This window comes from Bidens hawaiensis, unplaced genomic scaffold, assembly GCF_021521415.1.
Source record: "Bidens hawaiensis isolate Kalapana, Puna unplaced genomic scaffold, B.hawaiensis_p1.1 tig00014542_1, whole genome shotgun sequence".
NCBI classification, from domain to species: Eukaryota; Viridiplantae; Streptophyta; class Magnoliopsida; order Asterales; family Asteraceae; genus Bidens; species Bidens hawaiensis.
Window position 1 is genome coordinate 56,246 of NW_027492269.1, and position 18,207 is coordinate 74,452.

Sequence of the window (18,207 nt, forward strand, 5' to 3'; positions counted from 1 at the left end):
GAAGAAGCTGCTGCTGGTAACATTAATCAATTGAATTAGAAGCAGCAGAAAGAAGCTAAGAAATGAATCGGAGATCTGAAGGTGGAAGCTGCATTGCTGCTATCCGTACAACAACTACTCCTTCAACCTCTAGATTCCACCACGCTTCTTCTGCTCCTTCTTCTTCTTCAGGTATACATATATAATATAATGTAATATATATAATATTGTAGTTTTTGTTGTGATATGTAACGTATATTGTTGCAATTGTTATTGTACGTATGGATAATTGAGGTTAACCGAACCGGAACCGGTTTAATAAAGAGGACGGTAGACACCGGTGTGGACTATTGAGATAGGAACCGATTTGTAACCGGTTAACCGAACATAGGTTACTGCAGTTAGTTAGTGTTAATAAGGTTAATTTTATTGGTTATTATTATTGGTTATCCGGTTAATAACTATAGCCTAAGCTCGTCTCCAGCTCAGCTGTGCAATGTGAAGTTAATACATAGGAATCCAAAAACGTTAAAACTTATAAATTAAATATATTACAGGCTCGTAGTCGTTAAGCCTTAAATTATTTAAGGCCCGAGATCGATAACTAAACTCAGGTTTAAATATAATTCTTCAAATTCTCTTCGGTTTTTGTTGTGATATGTAATGTATATTGTTGTAATTGTTATTGTACGTGTGGATAATTGAGGTTAATCGAACCGTAACCGGTTTAATAACAAGGACGGTAGAAACCGGTGTGGACTGTTGAGATAGGAACCGATTTGTAACCGGTTAATCGAACATAGGTTAATGCAGTTAGTGTTAATAAGGTTAGTTTCAATATTAGCTTAAGGTCAATTTTTATATTATTGGTTATCTGGTTAATCACTAGCCTAAGTTCGGTTCCAGCTCAGCTGTGCAATGTGAAATTAATACATAGGAATCCAAAATTGTTAAAACTTACAAATTAAATAGACTATAGGCTCGTAGTCGTTAAGCCTAAACGATCATTCCATACAAAACTCAGGCTCGATAACTAAACGAGCTTTATTTAAGGCCCGAGATCGTTAACTAAACTCAGGATTAAATATAATTCTCAAATTCTCTTCGGTTTTTGTTGTGATATGTAATGCATATTGTTGTTGTACATGTGGTAAATTGAGTTTTGGTTGTGATTTACGAGTGGATTTTGAAATGTTGAGAGGATGGATATTGATTAGGTTTAATTTGTTGTTGTTAATTGTGTTCATGAAGCCCGAGGTGCAAATCCTGACCAGTTAACTGAACCAAAACTGGTTTAATAACCAGGACAGTGGAAACCGGTGTGGACTTTTGAGATAGGAACCGATTTGTAACGGTTAACCGAACATAGGTTAATACAGTTAGTGTTAATAAGGTTAGTTTCAATAGTTTATGGTTAATTTTTACAGGTTATTATTAGTTAACTGGTTAATAACCGAAGTGAACCGGTTATATAGGTTAGGGATTTTTTACTCAAAATCTGGTTAGGAACAGTAACCGGTTATTGGTAATAATCGGTTTGACCGTTTGGCTAATACTGGTTACGTTGAGTAACCGATATTCCAAAAACTGGTATTTGCACCTCCACATGAAGCTGATTTCATGGTAGATTAGCTTGCATCTTGGATGAAAATGATATATTATTAAATGTAGAACATTAAATCGGGTGCTGTTAATAGGGAGTTCTGAATTTGACAGATATTGTTAAAGGCTTAAACAAATGCTTAAATTAAGGCAATCAGTGTTTTAAGTTTTTTAACACTAAAAAAGGAATGATTTAGAAACTGCTAAAACTGAGGGGGAGAATCTTCAGTGCTGAACCAGAGCTTTATATGATGGATTCGGGTCTAAAAGTTGGCACATCCGGCTCGTCGAGACCTTTTCGTTCATTGCTAATGACTAATGAGTCCCGTAACTCCACTCGTAGCCCAAGTTATGGTCCTTTTATGTTTGAGCTTTTTCTTCTATGTTTTTCATTTTTTAGTTGGTCCATGTAGTAGCCTGCCATCTCTTGTATATTGTCATTTGCAAACCGCAATGCTATATATATGTATAATGATTAACGAATACCATACATCAATGCTTGCATATTTACTACATAAACATCGTGTGCATGCTGCATTTTGGTGGCATGGCATTTAAACATCCTTTATATTGCTGTTGGTGTGGACCGAATACTAACTGTATTAATGCAGATCCTGCAACTTCTGGTGGTTCTACATGGATGAGGAAGGGCCTACCTTGTGTGTGTTTTAAAAGGAAGGGACATTATGCACGGATATGCATGAATGTAAGTGCTCTTCTGGCAAGTTTACAGAATATTATTATGATTATCTTTATTCTTATTATATAATCTTGAACAGCAAATACTTATGACTCGCCGCTAGTAGAGGTGGCAACATGGGTGGGTAGGGGTAACATGCCAAAACGGGTTTAGGTTGAAGCATTTAGGGTGAAATGTTGCGTGCTTTTTAGGTTTTTGTAAGTTTATTTAAGGGCTATCTTAGTTCTTTTACAAAAAGCTTAACCGAAAACAAAATGTTCATTCACACAAAGGACCATTCGTGTTGATTTCACAGGAGGAGAGACTAAGAAGGCTGAAAAACCGGACAAAGGTTTATTTTGATTCTACACTTCTTGAACATCAGGTAATTTAACTACAAAATCTCTCAGTTTTGTTCTCCATTTTAGTAGCGATGTTTATTCAAAGATAGCAATTTTAACCCGTGTTTATTAGAACGGGCTCACTCGGGTTGGATTTTATTGACAAACGGTTCAAACATCTAAAATATAAAAAGTTTACCAAACGTGAAACGTGTCCAATTACAAAGAAAAACACTGATAATAAAAATATGAACGACTCAAATTATAAACATCCATGGTATAAAACTATAAATAATGAAAACTGAGATAAAACTGCTCCATTGGTTAAGCTACTCCACTGAACTTGCCTCTGACTTTGACTTCTCAAAAATTCATCTCTTGACTTTGACTTCCACTAATTTTTCCCTTGACCTCGACTTCCTATAATTTAACCCAAGTTGACTGCTTATGCGGGTAACAGATGGGTTGAGTCGACACATTGTATACTTATCATTTTCATATTTTATTTTGAACTTTAAGTCATTTTCAAGAATTTAATAAATAATGACACCCAAATATATTAGCCCAAATGTATAATAATCAATTAACTATTAATTAACAAAAAGATTTTGGCCCAAATTTCTTATTTTAGGCCATTTTTCAGCCAATAAATTTCAAGTCCAAATGGCAAAAACCAAAAAACCCAAACCAAATGGTACCTTCAAAAACCAAAATTTTGGTCTTGATTCGGTTTGAGCCCAAAACCGACCAAAACCACTCGATCCACTGTTTGCCACTTATATGAGAACTTTTTGCGTTTAAACTTTAAAGTTGACAAAAGAATTCATGATTTAAATATGATTACATTTCTGAAGTTTTGTAACTGAGTTGCTTAATGATGAGCATAGTAATAAGCTTTAAATAAATAATAACATTAATCAATGTAAGTGGATAGGAGGCTTTGAGGGTATTATGGTCATCCACTTTCCCATATCAAGAGCTAGATGGCTTGATATCGGATCAATGGAAAAAAATGGGTTGGCAAGGAAAAGATCCATCAACAGATTTCAGGTTATATTTATTTACTTTCTTAGTTAATTCAGAAAGTTGTGAAATTTCCTTAATATTTTGCTAATTTTGTTGATAATCAGGGGAGCTGGATTCATCTCCTTGGAGAATTTGCTGTTTTTCGCCAAGACATTTTCTGTAAGTTTTTAGAACTTACAAGTTAAACCAAAATTAATCTCATTAGTAACTAATACACATCATCAAGCAGCTAATATAATATAGCAGATAGTTAATTTAACCTGTTATAGATAAAACATAACATGATTTTTTTTTGAACGGGAAATGTTACTCCTAGTCTACTTTACATTAATAACTCTAAACGACCTATATAAGTGAATGGGTTGAAATTGTTACATCTAAGTTAATATTTTATTTTTGAATTAAGTCATTAACCATTCATAAGTGAATGAATCCTTATACTCTTGTTTAAACTGCAGATATCTTTCCAGCGCTTAATAAGAAAACAAGGGGCCAAGGGAGCTGCATGGGAATATCCATTTGCCGTAGCTGGTTTAAACATTACATTTATGCTCATGAAAATGCTTGATCTAGATGCGAGTAAGTAATACCACATATTTTGCTCTTTTCTTATTTTATGATGATTTGATCACATTTTATTTATACTGATATGTAGCTTGTATATATATATTATTTAAGATTATTGGCTAACCAAATACTGTTAATATTTCAGATAAACCTAGGACACTCGTGAGTGCTGTTTTCGTACACATTTTGTCAGGTAAATACTTTACCGAAACTAAACTGTTTCTAATTAAAACCCAACTAAACCGAACCATTACCAACGATTAGGTTTCGATATAGTTTGTACTTGGATAAAAAAATTGAGTTTAAAAATTAAAATAAGAATTATTAATCTGCATATACATTCACTTCAAACAAAACATCAACTAATATGTTATTAAGATAATCATACTATGAACAAAGATAACTCTGGTCACATAAATAATAACCTTATTAGAATAAATAGAATGCAAAATCATAACAAGAACAAAATTTATAAAAAACCATACTAGAAATTTGGTTAAATTAAAGTTGTAATAGACGAGTTTGCTCGTATTAAATAAAACTTTGGTTAACTATATTTTAACTATGTCTAATATATATTGTATCTCATACTAAATAAGTAAATAATTAGCATTTCAATATGTATGGTTAGCTTCGATTTCAACCATGAAACCAAACTGGTGAACGGTCTCGCAGTTTCAAACAAAATAATAAACACCCAAAAAATTTGTTACATGATTATCAAAGTATGTGTTTCCAGTTTCCCGCTGCATCGCGCGGGCAGTCTTCTAGTATATGTAAACTCATGAAAAAATCGCCTCGCTCGAATTCATGTGTAACATGATATTTAGGTTCAGTCAACGTCAATTGTCAAACCCCAAACCAACAAATATGATCCTATTAACACCCACAACCTCTCTTATCAAATACTCGTAGTTTTCTACTACGGATAAAAAAGACCATTTTCAACCAACAAATAAGAAAACATCCAATAAACAGATATATTTGGCACCAAAAAAAAAAAGTCACAAAAACGATCAGATGTCTCGAAACAAAATTGGTCTACAGAAGTAGAAAACCACAAATGACACACACTTCAAAAGATGTTTGTGGTCAAACCTACATAAATATGCCATAACATGTTAAGCCTTGAATTACTTTGACTTTCCACTGGTTGCCAGTTGAGATTCAGCCTGCAAAATTAACACAAGTCTAATTTAGAAAAACTCTTAACTGAGTTAAAATAAGGTGTGCATATGATTCGGGCTGCTCGTGGGCTACTCATACTCAGATCGATAAAATGCTCAAAAGAAGCGGAGCCTTTTCAAGCAAGCAAGCCCGAGCTTAAGCTATTTTTATGGGAAGCTCGTTTAGGCTTCTCAAGCTATTTTTAAGTTTTACCACTTTTGGACTTCTATGTATTACGTTAATACTTCCCAGCCAAGCTTTTGCTCGGTTAAGGTAAACGAGCTCAAGCCGTGCTTAGGCTCGTTTAAATTTTTTTTTCAAAATATATAAAAAATAATAAAAAATGTATGTAAACTAATTATTAAATAATAAAAAAGCCGAGCCCGGGCTTGCAAAAGCAGCACACAAGCCGAGCTTAAGCTTCACCAAAAGAGCTCGAAACTAGCCGTGGTCAAAGCGTGGTCGAGCCGATCAAGATCGGTCTTAGATCGGCTCGTTTACACCCCTAGTTAGATTATGCACCAGCCCATGAGTCATAACTCAGGTCAAGCAAAATTTTTGAAAAGAATAGTCAAAATATATTATGTGAGATTTCTATAATTTAAGATGGTTGTTAACTTGTTATTTAAAACAAATTATAACATATAGAATCATCTCGAGTTGAATATGATGATTAAAAAATTTTCCTTGCAAGATTTTATCTTTTGCTAAAAGAATACATAATTTACATACTAGTAATTTCAATAGGTGTGTTCTTGTCAGCCCGCGAAATATAATTGAAGCACTCGATTAAATAATAGAAACGGGAAATTAAAGCACTCTTAAAATGTGATATTCAGAATAAAGGGAAGACCGGAAGAGAGTTACCTCTTTCTTCACAGGCTCTTCCTTTTCAGATAAAGTCAACTTAAATTTAGTTCGAAATTCATATAGCTTGCAACTTAAATATTCAAAACATTATTATTTATATCTAATCACCTAAACTCAAACTATAGCACTTATAAATAATAATAATCCCTAATTTCACTACAATATCATACACCTACTGTTTTATAATTAACATACAGATATCGAGAAATCAATTACTTACATTTTGTAGGATTATCAGGCTCTTTCGAGTACTTCACCTGCAAAATTACAACACAAATGTTTAATAACTTAACGGCGTAAATCAATTAAATTATATAAAAATACAAGGAGTACGTATATTACCATTGCTGCAATTGCTTGATACTACTTACTGTATGTGCTGGATTTGGTGTGATGACAGTTTTTATGTACTGTATAAACCCTAGATGCAGGTGTAATGTAACTATCGTGGATCATCATGTATGGGATGAGTTTTTGATTATGGGCTGGTTTTAAAAGTGGGCTGTTGTCAGAGTTAATAATGGGCCTGGCATTCGTTAAAATGGAAACCACAAGTGAAAGTAGAATGGAATGAGTGACTCACATGCTTATTCATTCGATGAGTCCCTGGTAGTCCCTTTTAGTGAAAACAAAAGCCGCCAGTCCTTGCTAGCCCGGTTCAATAAAAATTGAAGCGATACTTTTCAAACGAACAAATGGAAGCCCAAACTAACAAATGGAAACCACAACAAGTAAAAGTAGTAAAGAAAGAGTGACTCTCATACTTATTCAGAGTTAATAATGGGCCTGGCATTCGTTAAAATGGAAACCACAAGTGAAAGTAGAATGGAATGAGTGACTCACATGCTTATTCATTCGATGAGTCCCTGGTAGTCCCTTTTAGTGAAAACAAAAGCCGCCAGTCCTTGCTAGCCCGGTTCAATAAAAACTGAAGCGATACTTTTCAAACGAACAAATGGAAGCCCAAACTAACAAATGGAAACCACAACAAGTAAAAGTAGTAAAGAAAGAGTGACTCTCATACTTATTCATCCAACAAGACCCTGATAGCCCGGTTTAGTGAAAACAAAAGCCCGCCAGTTGCTTCTAGCCCGGCTTAGTGAACTTATAATCAGAACTTTTCAAACGAACAAATGGAATGTCAAATGAACGAATGGAAGTTCAAATGAACAAATGGAAGCCACGAAGAGCAAAAGAAGACATGAGGGACTCCCCTCCTTGATCATCTCACGACTCCTTGATTGCCCTGTTCAGTGAAAACAAAAGTCTACCGGTCGCAGATAGTCTCGTTTAGTTAAAATTTAAGATTTGTTTTTCAAACAAACAATTGGAAGCCCAAATTAACATATGAAAACCACAAGTAAAAGTAGAGAAGAATGAGTGACTCGCTTGCTTAGTCAATCTTGTTTAAACTCGATTTTCAAGTTTTTAACGAGTCAATCTTGGGTGAAAAGAGGTAGCAACGCAACTTGTTTACCGTTTGCCTCCTGTTTCGATGTAATCCTTACTTATTAATGAATGATACACATTTTGTATATTGAGTGAATTATAAATTTGTTGGTTCATTTACACCCTAGGTCCTTTTCCAATGACGTTAATCACAAAGTCGAAACAAATGGGTCATGTTTAAAAAATCGGTCTCAAGTAACATATGAGTGGTTTAATTCATTTACACCCTGGCATCCTTTTTTGAACAAGTTGGCAAAATTCGTAGGGACGGGCCAAGTTTGTTTTGTTGTGGGACAATGTTCGTATCTCTAATTATGAGTTATCTACATTCAAGTCATTTTCTAAAGATAGCGGTGACACATATGGGACATACATGGACAAATGAGATTGTGGTCGCCTTATTTCACTAAACGACGTATCTTTGGGTGAATATTCCGAGACGAATATCAAATATCGATCGACGGGATTGATGCAGGTTTAATTTTGTTACTTTCCCGTTATAATCACTTTGGTTGTTTTATTTTGTTTTCCTTTTCATTGTAATCTTCGGGCTTTCGTGGCTTGCCTTGGTCCCGGTTTTCTTTTATAAGATTGGCCTTTAAAAAAGTTTCACTAAACGACATAGTTATAAATGATTTATTTTAAACTATAGAAATATGTAAAAAATAAGAACATGAAGAAGATTATATAAATAATATATTTGAATTATGTAATGACTATAAAGGGTCCAACAATGTGGGGTTTCATTGCCATCAACTTGGTTACATGCATGGTTCTTAAAATTTAAGGTTAGTCCATGAAGAAAAGCTGTGTAAGGTGTATGCTATTAGTGAATGGTTACATCTAAAACACATACATGGTATCATTATTGATTTATTGGTCTTGTTGGGTTCCATTACCTTTAGGTTAGAGTAAAACTCACGTCTAAACTCGTAGCTTCCCAAGTGAAACTCGTGGTAGAACTATATCATCATTCTTTATCGAGTGGTGGTGCTCGTTTACTCAATACCCATGTATGTATAGTCAAACATCATGAATCGCATAAACAATCCCTCTGGATGGTAAGACGGTAAAATAAAAGTCAGATTATGCAAATTTAACTAAATTTAAAGTATTGCTACTCAGCCTACTCGAACCAAATTTGTTATAAGGATTAAGGACTATTTGTGTATTAACTATGTCGCATGTTAAATGGCATATAAGAAATATAAAGATGTTACCACTCACCACAAAAACGAAATATAAAGATGTCACCATTCACTACACAAACACCATGATATGTAGTGGGTCGAATGAATGTTAACTACTTCATTGTTTCTTTTATAAGTTATTGACCTGATATATCAAAATTAGGTTTACGAGTTCTTACAAGTTACAAAATTAGGTAATGACTTTTTATAGTTTCAACCTTTAATGTAGCACACGCACGCGTGTTTATACACAAAATTGAAATAGAATTAACAATTCCCATTACGTCCAAATGTAATAAACATGACATGTAGTTTAATCCAATTAAATAACAAGGATAAAAAAGTGAAAAGAGATGTCTGGCCTTCGTTGTTACATTTGTTGAATATACATTATTCCATGATATATGCTAGATTAGCCACATTGGTCGTTGTAGATGAACATTTGGTATTATCGGTAGCGTATCGAACTAAACTGGTACTATAATACACTTTGAATGGTATTCCATACCCATTTTTTTTTAATTCAGTAACAATATTTTTTATATTGGTACCATACCGATTACTGATACCATATAGAGATGAATATTGTGCAACAAGTAACAGTACGGTATCAATATTGTAACAATAGGTTCGGTACAATATTTGGGACCCACGTTTCTTGAAATTCTACGGTACCGATCCCATCATTGATCCTCTGCTTTACTCGCTAGGTATGTTTGGATACAAAAAATACCTTTAACCTACCACTTTGAAAGTTGCTCATAATAATGAAAACCCGAATCATTATAAAATACATGTCTAAACACATCTTGGAACCCCGTGAAGTTACATTTATATTATACTCAAATCATTATAATATCCATATAAAATTTCAAGCAAACGAAAGGATAAAGAGACTCGGAAACGACCTTCTGGATTTATTTGAAAAAAAAGAAAGTTATATTAAAAAATAAATGAAAGGCTAACAACTTTTTAATTGTTAAACATTTCAAAATTGCTACTTTTAAAATGATCACACATATTTTCTTAATTTTTATCTTGGATTGTTTTATTAGAAGCAAGGTGGTACTCATGTCGAGTTTACGTGTTAAGACGAACACTAAGGGTTACAAGAATCAACTAAAGTCTATGATCCCTTGAAAATCGAGTCGCTTAAGCACGCTCCGTATAGCCCGTTAATCTAAAAGGATAAATCGGATTTACATGTAACACTTAAGTTTACGCTACAAACTGCGATCGGATATTAATTTGCAACAAATTTTTACAAGAAGGTTTCACTTTGTTAATTCAAATTCAAATAACATTTACGTCTTTCGCTTCCTAATCATGTCATATAGTTGTTTTTCCGATCACATCCTCATCGTTTGCTACTTTCACAGTCGCTTCCAGTTTGGTCATTTTGCGTTGGTACAGTCAAGACTCGAGTCTAAAGTCTAAACTCAAAATTGAATGTGTGAGATATAAAAATATATTTATAAAAAAAAAGATAAAAAGTTGTAGTCTTTGTAGAAACATATGTATCATTCCATATCAAACTACATAGTTTTAAATTTTAAAATCAAAATTAGAATGTTAAATAATTGTTTTGGTCGGGTATGCCTGAAGAATAAAAACGCACGCCATGTGGAGACTGAAAGAAGTGGCACCCTTGTTTTGTCTGCATGCAACATACAACGCCAACACTACCGTCTCCATCCAACATATTATTATTATATTCATTTTACAATGAATGTATCATTTTCTAATTCCAAATTCTCCACTAATATTCAACAAGTTGAATAAAAAACATTTAAAAATCATCTTAAACAATTGGATTTTAGATTGTTATTTTTGAATCGTTTAAGTTAATAGACTGTATTCAGGTTATTTAACTTGCTTAATCGAATATGTTGATCCGTCAACTCACTTACAACACGTCCATCTATAGCATCGTTTGTCTTGTTTAGATAAACGGCCATACCTGTCCTACTCAGATTATACACTTTCATCTTCACCTATTCAATCCGTCAATTTAAATAAGATACAAGCTAAAAAAGTTCTTTATATTGTTTTCTTTCTTTTATTTTTTGAGTTGAATCCAAACTCAACTAGGCTCGTTTTGGCGTGAGCTCAAGCTTCACTCATTTCCTGCTATATTTATAAAACTCAAACTTGACTCGTGAGTTGTTTTATAAGCTTGAGCTCGACTCTTTTACTATCTATTAAATGACACACACACACTTATATTTAAAGAACCTTAATATGCCTAAGTTCGGTTAGACCTCGACGGTGCAACGTTAAATTAATAAATAGAAACCCAAAAAGGTTAAAACTTAGAAACACTATAGGCTCATTAAGGCTCGACAACCCTAAACAATCTTCTCATATAAAACTTAAAATTAATAATTAAACAAACTTTATTTAAGACTTGAAGTCGATAAACATCGTCTTATATCATGCTTTCATCATTTTTTTCGAGTAACATGGCTCGACTTGTTTGCACATCTACCCTTTTATTCTAAATTTAGATTAATAAATAAATAGTAAAATGCCATATCCATCCATATCCATGAATAATGGTGAGCAAATTCGGTACCGGTATCAGTACCAAATCGAATATTTCAGTATCAGTACCAAAAATTTGTAATTTTCAACGTTAGTATTTAGGATATCGATATCAAGCTCATCCCATTTCCTATCAGAATCAAGTCGTTATGTTATTATTATAAGTTTGTTTATTTATAACAAACTAAAACACGCTAAAATCACGAACAACCAACCAACCAACCACTAAACACGAACACGAAACCATTAACCAACGAATGAATTCATATTCATTGATTATTGAATAATAATAATAATTACCAGAAGAAGCTGCTGCTGGTAACATTAATCAATTGAATTAGAAGCAGCAGAAAGAAGCTAAGAAATGAATCGGAGATCTGAAGGTGGAAGCTGCATTGCTGCTATCCGTACAACAACTACTCCTTCAACCTCTAGATTCCACCACGCTTCTTCTGCTCCTTCTTCTTCTTCAGGTATACATATATAATATAATGTAATATATATAATATTGTAGTTTTTGTTGTGATATGTAACGTATATTGTTGCAATTGTTATTGTACGTATGGATAATTGAGGTTAACCGAACCGGAACCGGTTTAATAAAGAGGACGGTAGACACCGGTGTGGACTATTGAGATAGGAACCGATTTGTAACCGGTTAACCGAACATAGGTTACTGCAGTTAGTTAGTGTTAATAAGGTTAATTTTATTGGTTATTATTATTGGTTATCCGGTTAATAACTATAGCCTAAGCTCGTCTCCAGCTCAGCTGTGCAATGTGAAGTTAATACATAGGAATCCAAAAACGTTAAAACTTATAAATTAAATATATTACAGGCTCGTAGTCGTTAAGCCTTAAATTATTTAAGGCCCGAGATCGATAACTAAACTCAGGTTTAAATATAATTCTTCAAATTCTCTTCGGTTTTTGTTGTGATATGTAATGTATATTGTTGTAATTGTTATTGTACGTGTGGATAATTGAGGTTAATCGAACCGTAACCGGTTTAATAACAAGGACGGTAGAAACCGGTGTGGACTGTTGAGATAGGAACCGATTTGTAACCGGTTAATCGAACATAGGTTAATGCAGTTAGTGTTAATAAGGTTAGTTTCAATATTAGCTTAAGGTCAATTTTTATATTATTGGTTATCTGGTTAATCACTAGCCTAAGCTCGGTTCCAGCTCAGCTGTGCAATGTGAAATTAATACATAGGAATCCAAAATTGTTAAAACTTACAAATTAAATAGACTATAGGCTCGTAGTCGTTAGGCCTAAACGATCATTCCATACAAAACTCAGGCTCGATAACTAAACGAGCTTTATTTAAGGCCCGAGATCGTTAACTAAACTCAGGATTAAATATAATTCTCAAATTCTCTTCGGTTTTTGTTGTGATATGTAATGCATATTGTTGTTGTACGTGTGGTAAATTGAGTTTTGGTTGTGATTTACAAGTGGATTTTGAAATGTTGAGAGGATGGATATTGATTAGGTTTAATTTGTTGTTGTTAATTGTGTTCATGAAGCCCGAGGTGCAAATCCTGACCAGTTAACTGAACCAAAACTGGTTTAATAACCAGGACAGTGGAAACCGGTGTGGACTTTTGAGATAGGAACCGATTTGTAACGGTTAACCGAACATAGGTTAATACAGTTAGTGTTAATAAGGTTAGTTTCAATAGTTTATGGTTAATTTTTACAGGTTATTATTGGTTAACTGGTTAATAACCGAAGTGAACCGGTTATATAGGTTAGGGATTTTTTACTCAAAATCTGGTTAGGAACAGTAACCGGTTATTGGTAATAATCGGTTTGACCGTTTGGCTAATACTGGTTACGTTGAGTAACCGATATTCCAAAAACTGGTATTTGCACCTCCACATGAAGCTGATTTCATGGTAGATTAGCTTGCATCTTGGATGAAAATGATATATTATTAAATGTAGAACATTAAATTGGGTGCTGTTAATAGGGAGTTCTGAATTTGACAGATATTGTTAAAGGCTTAAACAAATGCTTAAATTAAGGCAATCAGTGTTTAAGTTTTTTAACACTAAAAAAGGAATGATTTAGAAACTGCTAAAACTGAGGGGGAGAATCTTCAGTGCTGAACCAGAGCTTTATATGATGGATTCAGGTCTAAAAGTTGGCACATCCGGCTCGTCGAGACCTTTTCGTTCATTGCTAATGACTAATGAGTCCCGTAACTCCACTCGTAGCCCAAGTTATGGTCCTTTTATGTTTGAGCTTTTTCTTCTATGTTTTTCATTTTTTAGTTGGTCCATGTAGTAGCCTGCCATCTCTTGTATATTGTCATTTGCAAACCGCAATGCTATATATATGTATAATGATTAACGAATACCATACATCAATGCTTGCATATTTACTACATAAACATCGTGTGCATGCTGCATTTTGGTGGCATGGCATTTAAACATCCTTTATATTGCTGTTGGTGTGGACCGAATACTAACTGTATTAATGCAGATCCTGCAACTTCTGGTGGTTCTACATGGATGAGGAAGGGCCTACCTTGTGTGTGTTTTAAAAGGAAGGGACATTATGCACGGATATGCATGAATGTAAGTGCTCTTCTGGCAAGTTTACAGAATATTATTATGATTATCTTTATTCTTATTATATAATCTTGAACAGCAAATACTTATGACTCGCCGCTAGTAGAGGTGGCAACATGGGTGGGTAGGGGTAACATGCCAAAACGGGTTTAGGTTGAAGCATTTAGGGTGAAATGTTGCGTGCTTTTTAGGTTTTTGTAAGTTTATTTAAGGGCTATCTTAGTTCTTTTACAAAAAGCTTAACCGAAAACAAAATGTTCATTCACACAAAGGACCATTCGTGTTGATTTCACAGGAGGAGAGACTAAGAAGGCTGAAAAACCGGACAAAGGTTTATTTTGATTCTACACTTCTTGAACATCAGGTAATTTAACTACAAAATCTCTCAGTTTTGTTCTCCATTTTAGTAGCGATGTTTATTCAAAGATAGCAATTTTAACCCGTGTTTATTAGAACGGGCTCACTCGGGTTGGATTTTATTGACAAACGGTTCAAACATCTAAAATATAAAAAGTTTACCAAACGTGAAACGTGTCCAATTACAAAGAAAAACACTGATAATAAAAATATGAACGACTCAAATTATAAACATCCATGGTATAAAACTATAAATAATGAAAACTGAGATAAAACTGCTCCATTGGTTAAGCTACTCCACTGAACTTGCCTCTGACTTTGACTTCTCAAAAATTCATCTCTTGACTTTGACTTCCACTAATTTTTCCCTTGACCTCGACTTCCTATAATTTAACCCAAGTTGACTGCTTATGCGGGTAACAGATGGGTTGAGTCGACACATTGTATACTTATCATTTTCATATTTTATTTTGAACTTTAAGTCATTTTCAAGAATTTAATAAATAATGACACCCAAATATATTAGCCCAAATGTATAATAATCAATTAACTATTAATTAACAAAAAGATTTTGGCCCAAATTTCTTATTTTAGGCCATTTTTCAGCCAATAAATTTCAAGTCCAAATGGCAAAAACCAAAAAACCCAAACCAAATGGTACCTTCAAAAACCAAAATTTTGGTCTTGATTCGGTTTGAGCCCAAAACCGACCAAAACCACTCGATCCACTGTTTGCCACTTATATGAGAACTTTTTGCGTTTAAACTTTAAAGTTGACAAAAGAATTCATGATTTAAATATGATTACATTTCTGAAGTTTTGTAACTGAGTTGCTTAATGATGAGCATAGTAATAAGCTTTAAATAAATAATAACATTAATCAATGTAAGTGGATAGGAGGCTTTGAGGGTATTATGGTCATCCACTTTCCCATATCAAGAGCTAGATGGCTTGATATCGGATCAATGGAAAAAAATGGGTTGGCAAGGAAAAGATCCATCAACAGATTTCAGGTTATATTTATTTACTTTCTTAGTTAATTCAGGAAGTTGTGAAATTTCCTTAATATTTTGCTAATTTTGTTGATAATCAGGGGAGCTGGATTCATCTCCTTGGAGAATTTGCTGTTTTTCGCCAAGACATTTTCTGTAAGTTTTTAGAACTTACTAGTTAAACCAAAATTAATCTCATTAGTAACTAATACACATCATCAAGCAGCTAATATAATATAGCAGATAGTTAATTTAACCTGTTATAGATAAAACATAACATGATTTTTTTTTGAACGGGAAATGTTACTCCTAGTCTACTTTACATTAATAACTCTAAACGACCTATATAAGTGAATGGGTTGAAATTGTCACATCTAAGTTAATATTTTATTTTTGAATTAAGTCATTAACCATTCATAAGTGATTGAATCCTTATACTCTTGTTTAAACTGCAGATATCTTTCCAGCGCTTAATAAGAAAACAAGGGGCCAAGGGAGCTGCATGGGAATATCCATTTGCCGTAGCTGGTTTAAACATTACATTTATGCTCATGAAAATGCTTGATCTAGATGCGAGTAAGTAATACCACATATTTTGCTCTTTTCTTATTTTATGATGATTTGATCACATTTTATTTATACTGATATGTAGCTTGTATATATATATTATTTAAGATTATTGGCTAACCAAATACTGTTAATATTTCAGATAAACCTAGGACACTCGTGAGTGCTGTTTTCGTACACATTTTGTCAGGTAAATACTTTACTTCATATTTGGCTATTTGCTATACTTTCGTTTTTTAAAACATTTGGGATTGGTTTGCTAACTCTTTTGTTCAATTTTATTTTATACACTAAGTGCGTATATATGATTATAAAAACAATATTATTACAATAATAATATTAAGTTTTGAATAGAACAGTTTAGGAGGGTGTATGCCTTAAAACTTTAAAGGATAGACTAACCGCGGAATTTAATTTATTTTCCACTTCTTATACACTAACTGCAGAATTTAATTTATTTTCAGAAAACGAGTGGGCGTTTGATCTACTTTATTGTGTCGCGTTTGTCATTATGGACAAAAAATGGGTCGAGAAAAAAGCAAGCTACATGGAGTTCAATGTAAGTCAACACTCATTTGTCCAGATTGACCATTTACATTTCTTCTGTTTTTGGTTTTTTACATTTTGACTTTTGAGGTCAAACTTACGAGTTTAACTTTCGAATTTCAACAATAAATATATCTTTAAAAACCTGGAGTCACCAGTTTTCATGTTTATTATGCTCGTAGAGTTCCAACAAAAAAACAAATTTATTTCAAGAAAACGAAACAAGTTTGCCAAACTTATAGTTGAAAACTTTTTGTTTGACCTTAAAGTCAACTTAACTTGTGTGTGTATGTAGTATACAAGTACGGATTCGATATAGTAAAATTAAGGGGTGTTTGGGATTGGTCTTAATTCTTAAAACTTACTTATCTGTTCATTGCTAATAAACTGGTCAAAATTTCTACCTTTAATGCGTTTTATTTGAATTTAATTTTGACACAGAATGTATTAAAATCGACTCGGGCTCAGCTGGAAGAAGAGCTTCTTCTGGATAATGTTTTCAAGATCGAAGATATGCCATCTTATCGTCTTCTTCATTAACAGTAACCATGTAAATCAAGATATTATATCCACAACTCACATTTATTTCCACACATAGGGTAGATTATATTGATTCCTCATCATCATAATATTATCATATATGCCAATCGCGTTGGGTTGGGAGGTTAGCTGGGTTTTGGGTTTGTGGTTGGAATCGTTGAAACTGAACATGACCTGTATATTTACTCGTGTCATTGATATGAAACCTCATTACCTTACCATAACACACATATAATCATATAACTTGAACACGGCATGTTAATACATTTATCTAGGCGTGTAATGTTGTAGTCAGCCAGTCAGGTAGTCAATATGTCATACACGGGTTGGTGGCTTGTAATAGATAAGCTTAAAAGAATCGTAAAAAGGTCATAGGTCAACTTATTTAACTACACGGGTTAAAAACGTCAATCCAAAGTCGAAACACAACCTATATATTGAACATGACAGCCAAAATATGATGTTTTTTCATGTCAAACTAAGTTTTTTACATGCGGAAAATATCATCATATGTTCAGGATCACATTTCTATCTATTTTTGTAAAGGCAAAACCATTATATTTGATTTACCTGTCTAAGGGGAGCCGCAAGAGGCGGTATTGGTGGGAACATCGGCCTGCTGCCTTTGGTATAGTCACAAGGCAAGCCAGGGTGGGTTCTTCTTCCCGACTCATTTTCGTTGGCAATTTGTTTAATTTTGACCATTTTTTTAATAAATTTTGATCAACTTTTACGTTTAATTTTGACCATTTTTTTAATAAATTTTGATCAACTTTATATTAGAAGGAAGATTACTCATGTGAGGAGTATTAACGGTATAACTTTATTTGTCGTTTTTTTTCTTCTTTTTCCTTGGTATACGTGTGTTGTTATTTACCATTCAATTTTACCTACTTCAATTCCCATTTCACCATTTAACTTTACTAAATTATGGTCCTTGCATTTTTACATCACTTTTAACGGTATTAGTCATTGTCTTCTTGAATAGATCTTGTTGCTATTAAGTTATTGTAAGACACACCTCCCCCCCCCCCCCACCCCCCACCTCTCAAAAAAAAAAAAAAAAAAAAATCATTACGTGCACCTTAAATGAATAGAAGAATGTAAATACTAGCATGTCATGTGACCTTTTAAGTATACAACCATAATACAAGATAAGTTTTTATGTAATAAAGAGTTCTTATATAACAACCATATACATTTTATATG

At 33.3% G+C, this 18,207-nt stretch overlaps 2 protein-coding genes across 2 annotated transcripts; both read left to right on the forward strand.

Moving 5' to 3' along the window:
* Positions 1 to 4,458, forward strand: LOC143546988 (uncharacterized). The gene is made up of 7 exons (XM_077038520.1): positions 1 to 171; positions 2,193 to 2,287; positions 2,577 to 2,645; positions 3,536 to 3,651; positions 3,732 to 3,786; positions 4,086 to 4,206; positions 4,340 to 4,458. Exons 1-7 carry the CDS (start codon positions 63 to 65, stop codon positions 4,456 to 4,458), a joined length of 684 nt encoding a protein of 227 aa, XP_076894635.1. The 5' UTR covers positions 1 to 62.
* Positions 4,459 to 11,716: 7,258 nt separating this feature from the next.
* On the forward strand, positions 11,717 to 17,160 carry LOC143547016 (uncharacterized). The gene is made up of 9 exons (XM_077038543.1): positions 11,717 to 11,887; positions 13,908 to 14,002; positions 14,292 to 14,360; positions 15,251 to 15,366; positions 15,447 to 15,501; positions 15,801 to 15,921; positions 16,055 to 16,102; positions 16,377 to 16,471; positions 16,900 to 17,160. Exons 1-9 carry the CDS (start codon positions 11,779 to 11,781, stop codon positions 16,996 to 16,998), a joined length of 807 nt encoding a protein of 268 aa, XP_076894658.1. The 5' UTR covers positions 11,717 to 11,778; the 3' UTR covers positions 16,999 to 17,160.
* Positions 17,161 to 18,207: the final 1,047 nt, after the last annotated feature.

Excerpts from the sequence above, each read along its gene's own strand:
- LOC143546988 (XM_077038520.1), top strand. The coding sequence starts at position 63 with ATGAATCGGAGATCTGAAGGTGGAAGCTGCATTGCTGCTATCCGTACA. Across the intron at positions 172-2,192 it reads TGCTCCTTCTTCTTCTTCAG|ATCCTGCAACTTCTGGTGGT; the intron begins GTATACATATAT and ends GTATTAATGCAG. Across the intron at positions 3,787-4,085 it reads TTTTCGCCAAGACATTTTCT|ATATCTTTCCAGCGCTTAAT; the intron begins GTAAGTTTTTAG and ends TTTAAACTGCAG.
- LOC143547016 (XM_077038543.1), top strand. The coding sequence starts at position 11,779 with ATGAATCGGAGATCTGAAGGTGGAAGCTGCATTGCTGCTATCCGTACA. Across the intron at positions 14,003-14,291 it reads ATGCACGGATATGCATGAAT|GAGGAGAGACTAAGAAGGCT; the intron begins GTAAGTGCTCTT and ends TTGATTTCACAG. Across the intron at positions 16,472-16,899 it reads CAAGCTACATGGAGTTCAAT|AATGTATTAAAATCGACTCG; the intron begins GTAAGTCAACAC and ends ATTTTGACACAG.